The sequence below is a fragment of the Macrotis lagotis genome, chromosome X (assembly GCF_037893015.1).
Source record: "Macrotis lagotis isolate mMagLag1 chromosome X, bilby.v1.9.chrom.fasta, whole genome shotgun sequence".
Taxonomy (NCBI): domain Eukaryota; kingdom Metazoa; phylum Chordata; class Mammalia; order Peramelemorphia; family Peramelidae; genus Macrotis; species Macrotis lagotis.
Window position 1 is genome coordinate 626629673 of NC_133666.1, and position 22279 is coordinate 626651951.

Below are 22279 nucleotides of genomic sequence, written 5' to 3' on the forward strand. Positions count from 1 at the left end.
GGGGGGACTCCTGGGGCTGGGCCTGGGGGGGGTAGGGGGGCCTCTCCTATCCCTCCTTCCCTCAGGGTCCACCCTGCTCTGGGTCTGGGGAGAAGGAGGGTGGGGTTAGAAAATTCACAAGAATAAATAGATCCGTGTAGATAAACAACAAGCTTAAGTCTTCACCAGCTAATAGAATGAGGACTGAAAAAAGTACCCAACAAGACAAGAGCAAAATCATAGAGCACATCGAAAAACCCCACGGAAGAACCGTCCGGATCCTGCCGCCCGCCCGCTGCCCGCCCGCCCGGGCCGGCCTGGGCACTAGGCCCCCACCAGCCACTCTCTCCAGTTACTTGGAATAATTCTCATCCAACGACACTTTTGTTCCCTTGGATAAATAAATTAGGCATAAACCACTTCTCAGCAAATTAAAAAAAAATCTGTCCTTTAACTTGCGGATAGGATGAAGGAACAGAAATATACACAAATGTCCTCACGAGGCCGGAATAATAATAAATAGTTAAGTTAACAATAAGTTAAAACTACAAGAAGCTAAATTCTGCAAAAAGGTGTAGTAAGAGTTATTGGTGCCAGTTTCTCTCTCTCATTTTTATAGGTTTTTTGTTTGATGTCATTTGCTTTTTTGTTTTTTTTTTTTTGCTTTTTGTGAGTTTTTTTGTTTTTTGTTTTTTTTGTTTGTTTTTTTTTCTCGCAGCAGAAGCTCCACAGACACCTACGAACACTGGGGGAGCACAGGACGGAGGGAGCGCAGGGAGGGGGGTCCAGGCCCCAAACTAACGCCTAACGGGAAACAAGGAAGAAGCTGACTTGGGTGAATGGTGTCTCACTGAACTGAGGCTGAGCTGGGCTGCCCCAGCTGGGGAGAGCGGAGCCCGCAGACCAAGGGGGCCAGGGCCAGGCCACGGTCTTCGCTTTTGTTGAAACGAAAAAACAGAAACTATAAATGCACATTCCAGACGGGTTTGGAGGTGGGGTGGGGGGAGGAGGAAGGATGGAGGGGATGGGAATGGGGATCACTGAGGGGTGGGATGGGCCAGGATCAGGGCCTGGGCCTGGGGGCTGCCTCAGTTCCCCTGAACCAAGGAGAGGTTGGGAGTGTGTCAGGGGAGGTCAGGTGTGTCTACTTCCCTCTTTGTATTGTTCCCAGAAGGTGGGTTTGGATGGGAGGGTGGGGCCGGCTCAGGCTCCCACAGCACCAGGGCCAGGGCTTGTCCACTGGGGAATAGATAGGGAGGGGGTATTGGGCTGCCCAAGGTCTGGGGGACAGTCTCACCACCTGCCTTCCAAAGAGAGGCAGGCCTCCTGTGGCCCAGCCCCATGATAGGGGAACTAGGGATGGAAGATTGGTGTCTAGGACTGTGTAGCTGAGGGGAGTGGCCGGCACTGACCCTATGCCTTTAGGACCACAGGGTTTGGGGGATGAGCTCCCTCCCATCCTGACTCCCACTGGTTAGGGGGAGGTACAACTTTCTTCCCAAACAATATGGTCATTGCTCCCACAGCCCTGACCCTGATGAGGACTGAGATCTGGGCTCTGCCTCCCTCTTGGCACTGCTGCCCACTCCCCCCAGCCCCACTGGTTCTGGGGAGAGAGAATGTAGTGGCAGAGGAAGAAGAAAAGAGTCCCTGCCTCCACACACACACACATACACACACCCCATTCTCTCAGGCTCCCCCAGAATGAGCCCAAGAGCCAGGCCCTGGCCTGAAGTCACTATGGCCTGTCTTGGGCCCCAGATCAGGATGTGCTGTACTCTGACCTAAGGTCAGGGGGGGCCCATAAGCTGACACAAGGGGAGGAGGAGATGGCTGGGGCTGGGGAGCATGGACCTTTGGCCCCTTGGGGCCATGCCCAGGGGAGGCTGAGTGTCCCTCTGGTCCCTGGTCTGGCCCCAAGGTTAGTTCTGAGCTAGTATGTTAAGTCCTTCCATTCTGGGGCTCCCTTGAAGGGAAACTTGAGGCAGTTACTAGAAAGGGAGTTGAGTAGAGGGAGTGTCTGTGTTAAGTGTGGTAGTGTGTGTTCATGTATGTGTCTGTAAGTGTCTGTATGGTGGAGGTGGAAAGTGTCTCTGATATCATGTGTGGGTGTGATCTCGTGTGACTGATGGCCCCTTGAGTGTGTATCTATAATTGGTGAGTGTTTGTGTGTGTGTGTGTGTGTGTGTGTGTGTGTGTGTGTGTGTGTGTGTGTGTATCTCAGGTATGACACTCCCGGGGGGGGGGGGGGCCCTTCAAGAGCCCTTTCTCCCTTCCCCCTCCAGGCCCCAACCTCAGCCCCATCAGCCTCACCTGCCAAAAAGCCTCTCATTTTTTTTGTCTTTTTGTCTTTTTTTTTTGTCAAGTTCAAGAATCCCCAGTAAAAATTCTCCACAAGGTCTTTTTCCCTTTTTACAAAAATAGAGTTTTCTTTTTTTTTCCCCTTTTTTTCCATTGTGTTTCTGTTTTCAGCTTCTCCCCCCCGCCCGCCTCCCACCATCTCCTGGGGCCAGGCCCCCTTCTCAAGGTCTCTTTTTTTGGGGATTTTTAAACCTGTTCCTTTGCCTCCCTCACCCCTCCTGGTCCTGGGGCCTGGAAGGGCAGGGATCCTAGGCAGAATCTGCCCAGGATGATGGGGGGGCTCTGAACCCCCACTTCCTCTGACTCCCCAGCCCCTTTGCATCTTCGGTTTTTGTTTTGCCAAAACAAAAGAAAAAACTTTCAGAATGACTGAAACCAAGAGCTCAGTGCTCAGGAAGATCGAGAGAGAGTGAGCGAGAGAGCCAATATCTGGGGGGGCAAGAAAGAAGGGGGGTTCGGGAGGGGCCCACCCCACCCCCAGCCCCCTCTCTAAGGCTAGTGCCTTCCTGGATCCTGCCTAATCCGGCTCCCTAGTCCCCGGGAGGGTCTGGGGCAGAGAGGGGAGGGGGCCATTCATTCCACCCTCCGGTTTCCAGTCCAGAGAGGGAGGTTCTGGCGCCCCCCCCAGCCCCCGCCCCGCCCCTAGCAGCAGTGGCTGCAGCGTGTCCTCCTGTCTGTCAGTCGACATCTGTCACGCTGCAAGGGAGGGGGGAAGGGGGAGCAGGGGAGCGGGGGGGCCAGGTTGGGGAGGGGGGGCGGGGGAAGGGGAGGGATGCTCCCGTAGGAACACTGGGGGGGGGGGGCAGGGCTAACACTGGTGGGGACCAAGGGCTGCTGCTGGGGTGGGCTGGGGGCGGGGTCGAGGAGTCAGGAGGGCGACCTAAAGTGGGGTGTCTGCTTCCTTCTCCGTGGGGGGTAGGGGTGGGGGTCTGCGCAGACGCCTCCCCCCGTCCATCGGCGAGTCTGGCCAGTGCCCGGCCGCCCCCACCTCCCCAGCCGGCCCCGCTCCGCCCGGGCCTCGCCGCCCCCCGGCCTCGCCGCCCCCCGGCCCGCGGCCCTCCGGCCCTCCGGCCCTCCCGCCGGCGCTCACGCCTTGTGCTGCTTGCTGGTCTTGAAGGAGACCTGCAGGATGCGGTCCCCCAGGCGGTAGCCGTTGAGGCTGGCGATGGCCATGGCCGCCTCGTCGTAGTTGGTCATGGTCACGAAGCCGAAGCCTTTGCACTTATTGGTGGTGAAGTCGCGGATGACCTTGACGTTGGTCACGGCCCCGAAGGGCCCGAAGAGCTGCCACAGGACGCTCTCGTCCGCCTCCGGGGACAGGTTGTAGACGAAGATGCACCAGCCGGCGCCCGACGCGCCCCCCGACAGGCTCACCCCCGCCAGGCTGCTCATGCCGTCGATGGTGATGGGCGAAAACCTGGCGATGAGCGACAGGGGACTACTCTGGGTGTAACGCGGGTGTCCGGCCGGGGGGGCCGGGAACCAGCCCGGCCAGGAGGGGGGAGGGGGCTGACTGGCTGGGGGGGGGGGGACCAGGGACCTAAGGGGAGAGGAAATGAGCAGAGAGAAGGAGGAGGGAAGAGAAGGGGCCGAGGGTCGGGGAGCGGAGACAGAGAAGAGGAGGATGAGGATGAGGGGAACCAGAAGCTGGACCCCATAGGCAGAGAGAAGATGGGGAGGAGGAACCGAGACTAAAGGGGATCCAGATTCAGATGGGGAAGAGAGCTGGTGAGGAACGGGAGGAGTAGCCAGAATAATGGAGATTAGGCACTATGAAAAATGGGGGTGAGGAGGGAATACGGGGGGGGGGGCAAGATGGAGCTGGGGTGGGAGAGGTGAAGAAAGAGTGGGGACCTAGGGTAGCGACCTAGGGTAGCGACCTAGGGCGGGGTTAGGAGTTGATCCTGGATGGAGATGGAAGATAGGAGCTAGAGATGAGGGACAGAGGATAGAGGTGGGGCAGGACACAGCTGGGCTGGGAGAGGTGAAGAAAAAGTGGGGACTTAGAGAGTGGGGACCTGGGGGGGCGGTTAGGAACTGATCCAGGATGGAGATGGAGGATAAGAGCTAGAGACATGGAGGAAGGGCAAGACACAACTCCTCCCCCCCCCCCCAGGAGAGCTAAAGAGTGGGGACCTGGGTAGGGACCTAGGGATGGGTTAGGAACTGATCCAGGATGGAGATAGAAGACAGGAGCTAGAAATGGGGGACAGAGGATGGAGAAGGGGCAAGACATCTGGAGCTGGAGAGATGAAGAAAGACTGGGGACTTGGGGTGGGGTTAGGAGCTGATCCAGTTGGAGCTGGAAGATAGGAGTTAAGAGATGGGAGACAGAACTGGGAGAGAAGAGGAGGAGGAGGAGACTCTGAATTCATGAGAAAGTTGGAGGACAGACACAAGGAGTCCCATGGCAGCAGCCCTAGCACCCAGGGAGGGGGTGAGCTTGGTGCATGGAGGTAAGGGAAATGGGAAGAAATCAGGGTGTCCCTGGGTTGGGGGGAGGGGAAAGGACAGGAAACCAGGGGCCCTGGGGGAGCCAGTTACCTCTTTACGCCATAGGCCATGTTTAGCAAATTGTCCAGCCTGTGGGAGGGAGGGAGGAAGGTCAGTGACTGAACTCTGGTGGATGAGGAGGGAGAGGATACCCCAGGAGGGGGAGCTCAGACCTGCAGGACTTCTATACTTCTATGCTGCCCCACCCCTTGACATATATATATATATATATATATATATATATATATATATATATATATGATATGTCTTGATGAAGGAAGGCCCTAGTAACTAGGTCCCCCTGGGGTTTATGGACCGACATGGGCAGAGTTCAGAGGGCTGTCCTCAGCACTTCCCCTCCCAGCAAAGGCACTGCCTGGCACGGAAACTCACATGGCCCAGTCTCAGTCTGGGTGCCCTTGTGTCCAGTGTCCAGGCCTCTTCTCCCTGACTGGAGCAGCCCTTAGGACTATCATCCCCAAGACCTTCAAGAGCCTCACTTAGGACCTAGACTCAACCAAGTTAGACATCATCCCTATATCACTATATGGGTGACATGACTTGGGAGATATCTGCAGAAAATTGGGGTTACTATTTGAAAGAGCTGATAGGTTATCTTATTGGTGGTGGGTTTTTTTTTAATTGGGGGGATTTTTTTTTTTGAGAACAGGGGGAGGGGGAGGATCTGACCGGAGGTATCTCACCTGAACCTCTGTGTCTGGTGATGCAGGGGTCCTGCATACCGCCGTGCTGAGGACTGGTAAAGGTGTGTGAGCAGGGCCTGGCCTGTCTTCTGGCTGGGGTTGTTGGCGAACTTGACAGTGATGGGCTCACTGGCACCTAGCGGCTTCTGCCCATTCAGGCCCTTGATGGCCTCTTCTGCCTCAATTCTCTTGTCAAATCGGATGAAGCCCACGCCCCTAGACACACCTGTGCAGGAGGGGGAGTGGATGAGGAGCTCTGATCCCCCCATGTGTGGAGAGGGGCTTTGATGCCTCTTACCCAATAATGGGCCAATGTGGAAGGGAGGGACAGTAGGGAGCTCTGATACTCTTAAACCCTGGGACACAAGTGGGTTCTGATGAGGAAGAAAAGGGGAAACTGTCAAAAGAAAATAAATAGCTCACATTTCTATAGAACTTTGAGATCTACAAAGCACTTTACCCACAATTCCATGAGATAATACAGAGACTTTTATTCCCATTTTATCAATGAGGAAATAGAGACTCAGAGGTATTAAGTGACTTGCCCAAAGTCACAGGATTGGGGAATGTCAGAATTGGGACTTGAACCCAGGGCCTTCTGACTGAATCCAGTGTTCTTTGCACAAAGTCATATTAAATCTCATAGAGTCCAACTTTGGAATACAGAGGGAACCCCTTAAGATCTTTCAACCATATGTACAGAGGATTGAAAGCAAGGTCAGATAACAGAGAATGAGTTTCAAAGAGTGGCAGATCCTTTAAGAATAGCTTTAGGAAATCAATGATAAAAAGTTTTTCTTTTTTAAAGTAAATTTTATTGATATTTTTACATTTCCTACATTTCCCAGTGGATTCCTTCTCTCCTGCCCCCCCCTCCACCTCCCAGAGAGTCAGCCTTTATAAGAAAGAACATAAAAGATGGGGAAAGAGTGTAGTTCAGCAAAACTAACGGATACATCCAGAAAAAGTCTGACATTATATACAGTGTTCCACACCCATATTCCCCCACCTCTACAATAAATGGAGGGGAGATGCTCTTTATATCTCTTCTTTTGGGTCAAACCTTATCATTAAAATTTCATGCCATTCAGGGTTAGCTATTCTGTTGTTCTTTTCATTTAAACTGTTGTGATCATTGTATGTACTGGGTTTTTTCCCCCTGGTTTTGCTTATTTTGTTTTGCATCTGTTCATTTGTCTACCCATGCTTTTCTGTATCCATCATACCCATTTTTTCTCACAGCACAGTGATATTCCCTTACATCCACATCCCATATTCACTCCCCAATCCATAGACATCTACTTGATTTCCAATTCTTTGATACTACAGAAAGTGGTGACTTTTTTTAAGTATCAATCAATCTATCAACAAAACATGTTAGTTGCTAGAGATACAAGGACAAAAATCAAACAGTCCCTGCCCTCAGAGCCTTAAGCAGGAAAGACACAAAAGAAAGTAGATGTCCATTGATTGGGAGAGGGTTAAACAAATTCTGGCTTGTGAATATCATGGGATGTTGCTGAATTGTAAGGAATTATGGATATGAAGAATAGGGAGAAATGGGGTGGGGGGGAAGACAAATGAGATAATGTAAAGGGATGTCAGCAGGAAGGTGACACAAGCCTAGAGGAAGCAGAGTCCAGTAAGGAAAACAATGGACACAAAGACTATAACAACGTGAACAGAAAGAACAACAACAACAATCACAACAACAAAACCCCCAAAACTCAATTCTGTGAAAGTATAGCTGACCACACTTGGCCCCAAAGAAGAGATATAAGACAACACCTACCCCACTTCTTTAAAGTGGTGGGAGACCGTGGGTGTGTAACAACTGCAGAAGATGCTGGTCTAGGTCCATGTGTTGATTAGTTTTGCTCAATTATGGGGTTTTCCCCCCTTAGTCTTAAAGATTTTTTTTGTTATAATGAATATTATAAGGGATAGCTCTCTGGGAGAGAGAGGAAAAAAAGATCAATATAATTAGAAATGAAGGTGATGCAAAAACAAAATATAGCAATAAAAATTCCATTAAAAAATTTACAATTTTCAGAATTTGAAAACATGGCAGTGGTCGTGACAGCCAGTTGATATAAGGATCTTTTTAAAAGCCAGGTTGGGAGGAAAAATATCAAAGGCAGGGGCCCTTTTTTCACAATAAGGGAGATACTGAGAAGGGGCAACAGATAAAAAGTAAAGCTATTTAATTCTCATTTTGTTTCTTTTTTCTCTTTAAAGAAAATAATCTTTTAACTGAGGCTAGACTAAATCTGGACAGACAAATGAGATGCTAAGAAAGCTGACTCAAGATTTGGCAGTTGATTGACTATGTGAAACAAGAGTAAAAATTATTGTGACAAAAATTTGTCATTGACAAATTAAATGATAGTAATGACTAGAGCTCAGCTCAGAATATTGCTATAATGCTTTCAGGTTTGAAAAGTGCTTTATTCATGATATTTAAGCCTCACTATTATTATTCTCTATTACTACCACTCCTATTACTACTACTACTATTATTACCCCCATTTTACAGATGAGGAAACTGAAGTTGAGAGAGGTTGACTTGCCCAGCTGGTAAATGTCTGAGGCAGGATTGTAATTCCATTCTTTCTTATTCCAGTTTTCAATCCCCCGTACCACTCTGGCTGAATTAAAAGAATCAATGTAGAAAACCAAGGTACTAAAAGAATCATGGGCATGAGTGTTGAATAAATTATTAGGGATCTTTAAAAAGTCATGCAGAATTTGCAGAACAGCTACCCTTCAAGATTAAAGGCAATGAGAAATATTCTATAGATGCCAAAATATTCATAGTATTACTTTTTTGTGGTAACAAAGAACTAGAAAGAAAAGTAGATGCCCACCTACTAATATTGCTGCCCCATAAGAAAGAGAGAACAAGAAGGATTCAGAAAAGCATGGAAAGACATTTGACAGTGGAGAGTCAGGTCAGCAGTAGCAGGAAAATGATACACAAATTGACTATAACAATATAAATGGAAAGAACAACAGCAAGCAAAAACCTTAAAAAAATCCAACTCCCTTTTGTTTGCCACGGTGTGGAAGAAGTGGAATACTGCATATACTGCCAGACTCCACGGATGTTTTCTGACCTGCTTCCCCACCCCCACCCCCCCACTTCCCATCTTTTTAATTATTTTTTAAGAGAGATGGGTCCCTGGGAAGGAGGAAGGTATTTGGAAATGAAGGAAATGTAAAACCAAAGATAATCTAACAATTAAACTTTTAAAAATTGAAAATAATGGAGAGTAGGAAATGTGTTGGATTAAAGAGGGGGGAAATGCCTTGATTTTCAAAAGGGAAAGAGGTTAAGAGTCTTTAAACTCAAAAGTCTAGCTAAGTTTAACATTGATTTCTGGCACTATTCTAGAACGATTACAGAGGAAGTCTGTGAGTACTTACAAAGGAAACTAGCATTCATTAAAAGCTAGAATGGGTTCATCAAGGGCAGGCTAAAATACTTTTCCTTTTTTGACAGTGTTTTCAGACTGATTAAAATGGAGAATGGCATTGCAATCTCTGCCTCAATGTTCCTCAGTCATCTCAGACTTAACACATCTAAACCATCCTCTTTTCCCTTAAGTCCACCACTCCACCAAAACTGTTTCTTTTTCCCCCCAAATGCTATACTTTAATTAATTCATCAGTATTGGTCACAGTAATTTTTACTCTTACTTCACATTGTCAACCAACTGCCAAATCTTGTGTCAGCCTTCTTACTATCTCTCACATCTAACCCCTTCTCTCTACTTATATGACCACCATATTTCAGGCTCTCATTATCTCTCACCTAGACTACTGAAATTATGTACTGAATGTAGGGTTTTCCTACATTTAATCTCCTCTCTTCAATCCTCCACAAAGCTGACATTGCTATTTCGAGTCTAGAGTACAATGTGCAATTCCCTTGCTCAAAAAACCTCTAGGATAAAATACATATTCCTCTCTTTGAATCTAAAGTCCCTCACAATCTGGGTCCAGGTCATTTTTTCTTAGGCCAATTCCATATCTCACTCCCACAGTGGCCACTCTCCATATCCACACATCCTATGCTTTCTCTTTTTCTTTACAACTTTTAGAACCTCTTGTTTCTCTTTGGATCTCAACTCTAGTACCTTAGTCAGGAGGTCATTCTCAATTTTCCCAGGTGCCACACCCAAATCACTACATCTATTTTGTATTCATCTCCTGTATTTGTATCACCACAATAGAATCTAAGCTTCTTTAGATAAAATTTAAAATCTGCATTTGAACTGTCAGTTCCTATGCCTAGCTCATAGTATATATTTAAATGTTGGTTGATTGATTGATTGATGTACTTTAGTCTATCTAGTTTTCTGCAAAGTTTTGGCATTCTCTCTCATGACATTCTTGCAGACCAAATGTAGAGAAATCCAAGTCTGGATAAGGAGGATTCTGAAATTATCTAATGACTGGACCCAAAGAGATTGATGATTGGTCTATCAAGAGAGAAGTTTCTAGTGGAGGGTCCCAGGGACCCTAGGTTTGGACTCTTTAATATTTTTTATCAAAGATTTGAAGGCATAGATGGTACACTTTTCAAACTTCAGGAAAAAATGTTGAAATCAATGAAGACCATTAATGCATTACAGGACAGAAAGTCACTGTTTTTTCATGCCTCAAAACCTGCCCTCCTTGAGATCTCTTATGTTTATGTTGGTTCCACATTTCCAAGACATTCAAGACATAAAACCTGAGTCATATGTGACATTTCACTCTCTTATTGATCTCCATTTCTAATTGTTTGCCAAAATCGTACCAAATCGCTCTTTCCTTTCCTTGTTTCTTGTTTTCAATGCAATTACCTGAGCTCAGTCAAATCCTCTTTTCCTCTCTTTGGAGTCACTGTATCAGGATCTTTCATTGACTTCCTCCTTAAAGTCGCTCCCCAACTGAGCTATCCTTCAAAATATTGTAAGAGGAAACTTCTCATGAACTATTCTGTTCGCGTGATCCTGCCTCTCAAAAAACTTGTGGCCTTTCATTGCCCATCAAAAAAAAAAAAAAGCATTGTCCCTTTAGGTTGAAATTCAACATCACTACAACCTGGCTCTAAAAAGCCTGTTCCAGTCTTGCCTGGCACTCAGTCAGTGAAACAATGTTATTAACTGCCCCCTGTATGCCAATTAAACAAGACTACTCTCCAGTAGCCTAGAATCCCAAAACATTTTGGCTAGAATGACCAGTCAAAGCTCTAAAGATCTGAGGTTAGTCACTTATGTGACCTTGGACAAGTAATTTCCCTTCCCTAGGAAGATTCTTCATCTGTAAAATTAGGGAATTGAACTGGATGATCTCAGAGGTACCGTCCTGCTCTAAATATATGCTCCTAAGTTGAAATTTAGTAGGGACAAAGGACCTAAGTCCTACTCTACCTACACAAGTCAAAATTACAGAGGAAGAGAGGCAAATCTATGGATCTTGGTATCTGGGTGGATCATAAAGCTCAATATTAGTTAACAGTCTTAACAAGGAGATAAAAAAAAATCTCATGTGCTATCAGGATGTACTCATAGCAGAGACTAGAGGCTAGAGTACTGAAGGTGGAATCAAGAAGGTTCTGGATCTGTCACTTTCTAGCAGCCTGAACCTTGGTACATAGAACTTCTTTGAGTCTATTTCTTCATCTGTAAAATAGGGGTAATAAGAGTCCCTGTCCTTCAAGGCTAGTAATAGTGGTGAGTGTTCAAGTGAGCTAATGTATAGAAAGTGTCTTAAAAACAGTCTTCAGAGTACTACTAGCTTCTGTCTCATTCAGAGCCAGGACAGGCTAATATCTGGAGAACTGTCTTCAGTCTTGGGTACTACATATTAAGAAAGAAGGCCAGACTGGAACATGTCCAAAGGAAGGTGATTAGGAGAAGGTTAATTTAGGACATGTCAACATCCTGATTTTTCCATTGGTTGAAAGAACTGGGCTTAGTTAACTTGGAGAAGAGAAGAGAGTGGGGGATATGTGAACTATTTTCAATTTTATGAAAGGCATGGAAGAAGAAATAGTGACACATAGGTGTGTGTGTGGAAAGAATTTCCTAAAAAATTAGAACAGTTCCAGAATGGAATCCAGTTTTCCAGTAGAAACCAGAAGAATACTGTCAGGGAAGTTCCTATTTGGATACAGGTTGGATTAAATGGGCTCTTTGATTCCCTTCAGAGCATGAGATTCTTTTACCTGACTAAATGGGGAAGGAGATAACTTGATTGTCTATCCACCCTCCTCCTCCCCCACTGCCCTATGCCCAAGGACATATTATGGGGTAGAAGACAACAGGAACAGAGACAGAGAGGCCTCCTAGTGCCTGAGGTACCAGATCATTGACTCTGATCAATACCTCAATCAATGTCCTGCAAAGTGCTGCACATCGACCAATTCTGCCCTGAGCAGGAGAGAGGGGAGGGGCCCTTGCTATGACCTGGAGCTGGCCACTCAAATCTCCTTCATTCTGCCCCATGATCAATCAGGTCCCTAAGCATTATTGGACTCAAAACCCATCCCTCTGGAGTCACTTCCTTCTCCAGCCCTTCTTCCCCTTCCCTGCCCCTTTTGCTTTGTATTAGCCAAATGGTCTCCTCACCAAGTGGACCTCTCAGGCATTTTTATACCTTTACCTCCTTGGCCTGGATGAGTCAGTGCCAGGGAGAGGGTAGAACACCCTTGAGGGAAAAACCCTGAGATCGAGTTCAGTTGGAAAGTTGGCAGGGTGACTTTGGGCAAGTCCAGACCTCAGTTTCCCCTTGTGTAAAATGAGGGGGATTGGACCTATATAGCTGATCTTTGTGACACTGTGAACTCCTGGAGGGCTTCTGATTAAACTCCCCACTCCCATCAATTCTTCCCCCTCCCACCCTTGGGCCAAATGAGGCAGGATGGGCTGTGCTGACCTGTGACCTGATCTACGAGGATTCGGGAGGTGATGATGCGCCCGTACTGGGAGAAGAGTTGCTCCATTTCCTTCTGGCTCATGGTCTTGGGGAGGCCACTCACATACAGGTTGGCATCTCTGATGGAGGCTGAGCTGGGCCGGGCGTAGGACACCTGGGGGCATTAGGGACCCATGCGGGATCCAGGGCCAGTGGGAATGAGGGGATAGCCCCTGGCTTAGAGTCCATTTGTCCAACCACCCCCACCCTTCCCTTCCCATGCTATAGATAGGGAAAGTGAAGACTAGTCTGGGCAAAAAGAGACCTCCCTATAATCACACAGAAAGTCAAAGGAAGATCCATTATCAGACTGCTGGACTTTAAGGGCAAGCCCAGATTCAGGCCTCTGATTTTCTCAACATCCCCACAAGGCAAATGCCCAGGCACAGACACAGGAATTTGGGGAAGGAACAGTACTTTTTTTTTGGGGGGGGGGGCAAGTCAAAGTACTACTCAGTTTCCATGGAAACTTCAATCTCATCGTGTGTTCCCCACCTCCTGGGGTGGGGGGCGGGGAGGGAACCTAGATTTTGAGGAGATTCACCCTCCCCCATGACATAGAGAAGCTACCTCTGAGCCTTTCCTCTCCCCCACTCAGATTTCTGGGGTAAGGACTTCTTTTCCCCTCTAGTTAGAGAGACAGTAACACAGAGACAGGATCAGGAGAAAGACATAAACGGAGACAGAGGAAAAAAAGAGAACAGGAAGAGACAAAGATATGCAAATGAGAGAAAGAGAAAAAGAGAGAGGGAAGGAGGGGAGGGAAAGGAAGAGGGAGAGGGAGAAGGTTGTGAAGGAGAATGGGAAGAAGGGAGAGGGAAAGGAAGAGGAAAAGGGGAGGGAAAGGAAGTGGGAGAGGGAGAGATGAGAGAGGAAGAGAGTTAGGGAAAGTGGGAAGGAGGGAGAGGGAAAGGAAGAGGGAAAGGAAGAGGGAAAAGGAAAGAGAAAGCAGGGGAAAGGGAAGAAGGGGGAGGAAAAGAAAGAGAAGAGAGGGAGATGGAGGAGAGAGGGAGGGAGGGCTGCAGACAAAGCCAGAAAAAGACATAGACAGACTGGGACAGGAGACAGAGACATATTGTCAATGAAACAGAAACAGACCTGAGGAGAGATGGAAGGATAGAGGGAAAGCCCTGGGTGGGGGGTCTTGACCCAAGGTTTGACCCTGCTTCTCTTCTGAATCAACAGAAACCCAGGTGTCCAGAAGCTGGGCCTCCCACTCTATATAGTTCCTTCCCTTCTCTGATGCAACTGTGATCCTCCCCCCACCCCCTTTCCGCCTCCCACCCCCCCCCAACAAACACACACACACACTCACACACTCACTCCCTCGATCACACACACACACTCACGCAGAGGCGAAAACTCACACGGACACAGACAAAGGGGGAGGGGCGGGGCCTGTGGTCACTAATCCCCCTTCCCCCCACCATGCCCTAATTAGGCAGCTCAGGCAGCAGATGGGCCCCTCCCTCCATTTCCATGACAAAAACGTGGAAAGTGCCAAGCCAGTCCCCTCCCCCATCCCTGACCCCGGGTCAGCCTTCTGTCCGCCCTGCCTGGGGCGCAGGGGGCTGACCCCGTTTTGGGGAGCAGGCCGAGCACAGAGGGCTGACCTTGATGGTCTTGGTCTGCAGCTTGAGGCCATTGAGGGTGTTGATGGCTTTGTCCGCATCATTGGGGTCCACATAATTCACGAAGCCGTAGCCCAAGCTTTGCCCTGGGGGAATGGAGGGGAGGGGTGGGGGTGTCAAAGGGAAACAAATACCCTGGAGTCTGAAGCCTTTGTTGTCAGGGACAGGGTTCCCCAATAATAGCTATTTATTTATATGGTGTTTTAAGGTTCACAAAGTACTTATTTTATCTCTTTTGTTAGATTCTGGAACCCCAAACTTAAGAGTCCTCAGGTCCCAAATCTGAGTTCAGGACAGTGACATCAGACCAGGATTCTAAAGCATTCCACTTTCTGACTCTGTGACCTCCACCCTGCTATCCCTTTTTCCACCTTAGACCCATGGCCCCTCCTCTTCTTTTCCTGACTTCTTCCCTCATCCTCCCCATACTATGATATTCTGCCCTTTTCCCCTCCCACCTGTGACCCCCTGGATCAGGATCTGACTTCTTGCCATCCATGACCTTGTCCCTCCACCTCAGGGTCATCTTTGACCTCTTTCCTTCACTCCCCCCTCCCTAGGGCCACCTGTGATTTCATCCCTCCTCCCCATTCATGACCTTTCCTCCTCCCTCTCCATGGCCACCCACTAGGACTTTGTCCTCTCCTCTCATTCTTCTTTTCCCTGGGGCCACCTGTGGGCTCATCTTCCCTTCTCCAGTCCTGGCTTTGCTCCCTTTGGGAGGGGGGCTCTCTTTATCTGCTCCCCTTTGGATCGTTGTCCTCCCCTTCCAGGGCTAAGGTCCTCACCTGTGATCTTGTCCCGAACCAGCTTGCAGGACTCAATCTCCCCAATGCTGCCGAAGAGGCTTTTGAACTCCTCCTGGGTCATGTTCTGGGGCAGGTAGTTGACAATGAGGTTGGTCTTGCTGTCATCGGTGGCTCCGTTGGTGCTGACAAGCGGCCCATTGGGCAGGGCCGTAGGAGGGGGGCCGCCGGACACCTGAGTCTCCATGGTGCTAATTATCTGCTGGAGACAAAAGGAACCATGCCTGGTGAGGGACCGTGGGAAGGTCAGTGCTCCAAGACCAAGGAGCCAGATTTAAGATCACCTGGAAAATTGTGGAGATGGAGAGCAAACAAGAGGATATGGGACCCTGATGACAGCTTAGGCCTTCCTATACACAGAACTTGAAACAGTCATGGAGGAAGGCAGGTGCATAAAGACCCACTACGAATAACTTGCAAACCTCAGGCACTGAGGTCACATTTACCACCACCCATCTGCACATTCACACAAACATCCTCCCTCTTCCTCCTTCGAAGTCCCCTGAACACATCCTAACCTTCCTTCTGGAATAGACCAAGTGATCACCCTTCCCCTTATCCCCAGAGAGAGTGTTTAGGTCTCCTTAGGAGGATGCTGGACCCTAAGACTTCCTCCTGCTATGCATCTCAGCATATTGACTTCACCCCAACCCTGAGACTTAGCAGTTTCGATTTCATCCAGGGCTGAGCTGGCTAAGCCTCTAATGGGGATCAGATCAAGACAGGATCCATCCCCTCCCTGCCCCGCCTGCACCAGTCCAGCCTGGCATATGGCCCCTGTCGGGGGTGGGAGGGAAGGAGCTTTCCATTGCTGGGAGAAGAGTCACATCCTGATCAGAGACAGACTCAGAAATAGTAAAAGACACAGAGAAACAAAGACATAGGCATAGACACACACACATGTGTACATATATATACATGTGTGTATGTATGTACAGCCAGAGACAATGCATTCAGATGATCCAAGTCATGTGTGGGGATATATCCAGACACACTGAAACAGAGGCAAGAAATGATGGTGATATCCACAAACACAGAGATAGAATAGAGACAATTTCAGAAAAAAAGGCAAGTTAGGCATTTTCAAGAAAACAAAAAAACCCCAAAGCCTTCACATACTTTCTGTCTCTTCTATCTTTTCTCTTTGGACGTCAATGAGAAGGCCTAGTCTGGTTGCCATGGAAATTCTTCACTGGACTAAGCCATAGCGCCCCTCTATCCCAGTCCCAGGTCAGCTAACTATTTCCCCCTTCCCAACAAATCAGAAACCATTTCCCAATATTGTAGGCCCTTTTCCTCCCCCCCTCCTCCACTGGGTTTGGAGTCAGAGGACCTAGGTTTGAATCTGGACTTTGTCACTTACTATATATGTGTGACTTTAGGCAAATTACTTCTCCACTCTGGGCCAAATCAGTTTGCTGCTCTGTAAAATGAGAGGATTGGACTAGATGACCAAGAAGGTCTTCCGGCTCTAAATTCTGTAATCTAAATCATAAGATCTTCCTTCTACAGAGAAATCCCCAAAAGTTTGCCCCCATGGAGTGAACCAGTCCTGTTGAAGGAGAGATTTCTCCATACAGAAACACCTCCCTCTAGTAAGTAACATTTGGGGAGTATTATTTCAGCAATAAACACACCTGAGGCATAGGAAGTTGAAATTCCCTTATACACAGAGATAACAGACGCAGAGAGACAAATACAGAGACACAGACACATACAAACATACACACACACACCCCCAGTCCCTCCTCCTCCCAACAATGGGGCATTGACTGGTGGCGTCAGCGGCACGAGGGCTGCCTGCCACCACCGGGCCTAAGACTCTGGCATTCCCACACCCCCACCCTTTTATGCCTAGAGAAAAGGGGATCCTGGAGTTCTGGGCTAAGAATTCAAGAAGCCTGGCTTATACTGGTGCTGTAAAAGTTTCTGTCCCTGACTATTACTTCCTCTACTCACATTCTGCCTCAGTTTACTCTTGGGGTAGCGGTTATCCTTCTTTCTTGCCCCCCAACCCCATCCACCCTAGAAAGTTCAAAAATTTGATAACTCTCAATTTTTTTTCTTTTCCAAAGGTTTGCCCCACCCATCTTACCTGACCCTGTTTTTCAACAAACTGTTTAAGAGAGCCTGTTACCTTCAACAATTCCAGCTATTCCTACAGTAGGGTCCCTAATCATTTGTAAACCCAGAGTCCCTATGTGTCATTTTCCCTTGGTTTATTCAGGAAGAGAAGCAAAGACCCCAAAGTTTAACTTGGGGGGGGGGTTTAATGCCTTGGCATTAGGGAAAGGGTTTTCTCCGTACACTCATTTGCCTCTTTCATCACTGTAGAGGATGATGGAGGATGGTCAGGGGATTAAGAGTACACTGCCTCCCAGTTTCTAGAAATATATAAACCCCTGGGCCTATGGAAAAACAGGAAAATTTCTAGTCAAAACCAGTTCTGGCTTCAGGATAAGGTCAGTATGAAATTTCACAGGCCAAATGATCTTGGTAGGAAACAAGGAGAGCCAGAAAGAGATAGTGAGAAGAGCAATGTGTACAGGCTAGGAGAAGATAAAGGAAAGAGAGGTGGCTTGACAATCAGATGTAGCTAAGGGAGAAGGAGGTAAAGGAGAAGAGACTGAGGTACAGAGGAGAGAGAGAACAGGACAGAACATCTAAGGACAAGAATATGAAAACAGGAATGATAAGAATAGAAAACAGACAAGTATAGCGATATGGTGGATGAGGCAAGCAGGGAAAAGAAAACTGAGATAGGGAAAGGAACCAGAACAGAAAATGAGAAGGGAAAAGGCATCCTGCCTGGAAAAGTGGCACTGGAGTGGTGAATCCCAAAGCAGAGACAGATACAGGGGCAGATACAAAGCAAAGGGCAGCATCAGTTAAGACAGGCAGGGGTGGGGAGCTAATAAGGGCAAAGCAAACTGGGGAGTGGAGGGGGTGATGTGGGGAGGGGGTGGAGAGCAGATTCAAAGACAGGGTGAGAAGAGCAAGATCGGGACAGAGATTCAGATCCAGAAATAGGGACTTAAGAGATAGAGACAAGAGAAAAAGACAGAAACAAAGGAAGGCAGACAGACAGTCTAGGTACAGAAGGGATGCCGAGAGAAAGAATGCTGCGGGCAGGAAATCACTTGTGGGACGGGGCTGTTTGCTGGGCGCTGGCTGGAGCTGCCTGGAACCCCAGTGGGCTCGGGGCGGGGTCGGTGTGGGCGGGGTCTGGAGGGGCGGGGCCGGCAGGGGAGGGGCTGACAGCCCGGGAACTGGCCAGCTCCCCAGCTGCTGAAAACCTTCAGGCCCAACCCGGCCAGGCGAGGCACGGTGGGGTGGGGTCTGATGGGGTGGGGTCTGGTGGGGCGGGGACGAAGCATAGAGACATAGAGACGCGAGCGCCTTCTGCAGCCCCCGCGCCCGCTCCTCTACTGCTCGGCCTGCTCAAGGTCACCCCGAGGCAGAACCCGAACCCCTTCGCCCCAGGGCTCCCAGCTCAGTCTGAGGCCACTCCCCCTGACGGTCACTGGCCTCGTTAGGCTCTAGGGGGTGGGGATTGAAAGGGGGGGGGGGCCGGCAGAAAGCAGAGTGTCCTTCAGACACGCCCTGGGGGGGGGAACGGGGGGCTGGATGGCAGGTGGATTTGGGGAGTGAAAAGGGCGCACAGGGATTGACTTTTTCCCTAAAGGAACCTGAACTGGGACTGAGTGGGGGGGCGGGTTTAGGGTTTGCTGGACTGGGATCTTCCGAAAAAATTGGGGACCTATGGGTCCCCCAAACCTATATTGATGGTGGGGGACTCTGGGGGATCTCGAGGGTCTTGGAAGGATCATACATAGGTGCGTAGGACCCCGAACTAGAAGGCTTGGTACCTGGGGGGGGAGATTCGGGGTCTTGGAGGGACGTAGGTTTGGGTTGGTCCTACCCCTGCCGCAGCCCTCCCTCCCCTCCTCTGCTGCTGCATCGATGACCCTCCCCCATTCCCCACCCCCACCCTCGGTTCGTGGTCACCCCTGGAAAGAGGATGGGAGTTCCCACCCCCCAAGATCCACTTCTCCCGGCTCCTCGTTCAGTCTGCCCACTCCCCACTTCCCCATCCCCCCACCCCCGCCCAAACCCGAGGCGACTGCGAAGGCGTCCGCGCAAGACGCGGCGGCGGTGGCGAGAAGAGCGGAGAAACAAAGAGATGTCTCGGGCCGGGCCCGCGGCATTCCAGCAGGGCGGGCACAGCGCCCCCAGCCCCCCCCCCACCCTCCTGGCCCCCGCCCCTCTTGCCGCAAGGTCGACCGGGCGGAGGACAAACGCCGCCCCCCCAACCCCCCGCCCGGCCCAAGACCCCGAATCTCGATGAAACGACAGTCTTTGGACACACCCGCCATCCCCCCCCCCCCAGACGGCAATAGCGCCCCCGCTCAGTGGCCCACTCCCTGAGTCTGCCACCGCCGCTCCCCGGGGCCCTGTGCAGCGCAACGCAGCCCCACCCGGCGCGATTCCCCCATTCAGGCCCCATCTCTCCATCACCATCTCCCCGGGTTCCATCCCCCAAGGATGCAGGCTCCCATTGGATCTAGGCCCCACATCTTCATCCATCTCTTCCCGTTCTCTCCCCCCTCCTTCAACCAACCCATAAGGCCGAAGCTGGAGCTTGGATCCAAATCTATTCCCTCCCCCCTCTACCCCTGAGGCCCCATCTTCATCTTATTTTAGTCACCCCCCCCTTCACCGGGACTCTCGACCCATCCCTAATACAGCACCCCCCCCAAATCTCCATCCTAACCAAGGGCTTCCCCGCTAACCTGCGTTCGGATTCGGGCCCAGCCATGTTCCTGCCCCCCACCCCCAAGCTTTCAGACCAGTCCCCACCCTCAGCTCCACTCTATTATACATCAAGCTTCCTCCCCCATCCAGGCCCCATTTTCATTCTCCCCCCTTCCCAGACTGTCGAACCCTATATGCCTTTCTCCCTTGGGCCCTCCATTCCCAACCCCCCCGCCCCCCGTCGTTTCCCCCTCCCTTCACCCTTCTAACGCTCGGGCCCATTCTTACCCTCCCCCCACCAGGCCCATGAGGCTCCCGAGTCCGCAGCGCTTCAGCATCCTCAGGCAGAAGGAGGAAGGGGGGAGGGGACCCAGCCTGGCCTCACGGGGTGGGGGGTGGGGGGTGAGGTGGACGCCCAGCAAATCGACCCATTCTTCACTTCCCTCCTTCAAATGCCCTATCATCCTCCAAATCGCCACCCCTCCCCCCGCCCCATCCCTTCGCGAGCCGCTCGGCGGACAGAGGATACCTACAGTGACCATTCTTCTGGGTCCGGCGGGCGCGGTTTTGGCTAGAGGCGGCTCTGGGGGGCCCGAATTCGGGCGTCCGTCAGCCCAGAGGCCCCGGCACCATGCGAAGCCCGCGGCCTGAGTTTCACCGCTCGTTAACTCCGGAGGCGGCCGCTCCTTCGAAGAGGGTTTGGGAAACTGGGGGAAAATCGGGAGGACCGAGGAGAGCGGCGGCAGCAGCGATCCAGGAGGCCCAGCCCCGATGGGGAGGCGGCGGCCGCGGAGGAGGGAGAGGCGAGAGCGTGAAGATGGAGTTGGGGGGGCGGCGGCGGGGGGGGCGGGGGGAGCTGGTGACGCCCCCGGTTCTGCCCAGCTAGCTCTGGGCTGCTAGGGGCGGGGGGGCCCCGGGGAGGGGGAGCTGCGGTTCCCAAAATAAATAGCGATGCTCCTCCCCAGCCGCAGCTGTAGCCGCCGCCCAGCCCCGGCCCCGGCCCTGCTTGTCCCCGCTCCCCGCCCGCCCGCCCGCCCCGGCCCCAGCCCCGGCCCGCGCTGTGAGCTGCGCGCTGTGTGTCGCGGCGCCGCCGCCCCCGGCCCTTTATACCACCAGCTGCCGCCGCCGGAGCAGCTCATTGGCTGCTCTGTGCAAGGGTTCCCCCCGCCTCCTCACCCCGCTACCCTGCTCCCCCTCCCGGCCCCCAATCGGCTCGGCAGGTGGAAGCAGAGACGCGCCGTCCAGGCCCCCCGCGGCCCCGCTGTTTCCCAAGTCTGACTTCAAGTCTGTGTCTTGACTTTTAGATTCTCTCTTCCCTGGTATTGCCCCACTGATTTCTTTTGCTCTTTGTAGCCCGACACCTATCTCCTTTACTCTCTTCACCCTACGACGGGGTCATCGAAGGCGGTCCCGCAAGATTCGGCTAGAAAGCATCTTTAGGAATTTTGGAAGCCTCTCTCCATAAGTGGGGAGGAAGAGTCAGTGCGGGCTAGTCCTGGGAACAGTTGGGAAATAAGGACCATTGTATCTCGCAGGGGCACAACGATCAAGAGGAGCAGCGATCGAGTCTTGGGAAAGGGGGAATCCTCTTTTGTGACAAGCTCAGGTCGGACTAGCCTGCCTCTCTCTCTCTCTCTTGTCTTTGGCATTTCATTCCTTTGCCTTTCTGCATCTCTCCTTCTCTCTTCAATTGGACAAATAGACAGTCTGTGCCCTGAAGAAGTTTGCACCCTAATTCTAATTCCACTGAGCTCTCTGTGCTCTGTCCAGACAGTGTTGGAGGAGCCTGAATTATTGGTACAAAAGAGTGCGTAGAGGAAAAACCACAATATTCTTGGAACCAAAGGCTAGAGGCCCACCTAGTGTCTCTTCAATGTTACCCCTATTCTCTAAAGAGGAGTGGACGCGGGGGGGGGGGGGGCAAGGTATCCAGGCAGAGGATCATGCTTTGGATCTTCACCCCCGAAGTTCCCTCGAGGTTGAAGACTACGAGGCCAGGGAGAGGAACTGGCCGATTCAGAAGTCCTAGCAGCCTGACCCTAGAGAAAAGGGCGCTTGGAGAGCTTCTTGACTGAAGAGGGGGAGGAGTGAAGAACCCGGCTCAGGCTGGGGGAGGGAGTGGAGCAAAGAACACCCTCCTCAACCAAGCTACAGAGAGTCTCCCAGGGGCAACCTTAGGTCTCTGGAGCCGGGTGAGAGAAGAGGGTAAAATCAAAGCTTAACCAATCACAACTCGAGGCCCGGAAAGCCTAAGAACCACGTGGATTCCCCCCTCCCCACAAACTTAGTGGGCGGATCCTACATAAAATGAACAGAGGTTCCCGGCTTCTAATTGGCAGGGTAAACTACCGTCATACTCTCAGGCCCAGGGGAACCCAAGGCCACTCCAGGCGGAGCCCAGGCTGAGCTTCCCGTGCATGTAATAAGGCCTCAAATATCTGGATAGATAACTATATGAGAATTTATGCATGTTCAGGCTATGTACACGGACTCGGAAAGACGCCCACATGCATAGGCATATACACGACCACACATACATGCTTGCGCTGTCTCACACACTAACACGTGTTCACATCCGTGCACC

At 50.7% G+C, this 22279-nt stretch overlaps 1 protein-coding gene across 3 annotated transcripts; it reads right to left on the reverse strand.

Annotated features, from left to right (window-relative positions):
- Positions 1 to 3386: 3386 nt before the first annotated feature.
- On the reverse strand, positions 3387 to 20674 carry ELAVL3 (ELAV like RNA binding protein 3). Of its 3 annotated transcripts, none has more exons than XM_074203472.1 (8): positions 20229 to 20674; positions 16304 to 16363; positions 14923 to 15139; positions 14117 to 14220; positions 12465 to 12618; positions 5538 to 5763; positions 4885 to 4923; positions 3387 to 3778 (listed from the first exon to the last, which is right to left on the reverse strand). In XM_074203472.1, the coding sequence occupies exons 3-8, from the start codon at positions 15125 to 15127 to the stop codon at positions 3427 to 3429; spliced, it is 1080 nt and encodes a 359-aa protein (XP_074059573.1). In that variant the 5' UTR covers positions 15128 to 15139; positions 16304 to 16363; positions 20229 to 20674; the 3' UTR covers positions 3387 to 3426. The 3 variants fall into 3 exon arrangements, with proteins under 3 accessions (XP_074059573.1, XP_074059574.1, XP_074059572.1); XM_074203473.1 differs by having other exon boundaries at positions 3387 to 3757; positions 14923 to 15142; XM_074203471.1 differs by having other exon boundaries at positions 14923 to 15142.
- Between the last annotated feature and the right edge of the window lie 1605 nt (positions 20675 to 22279).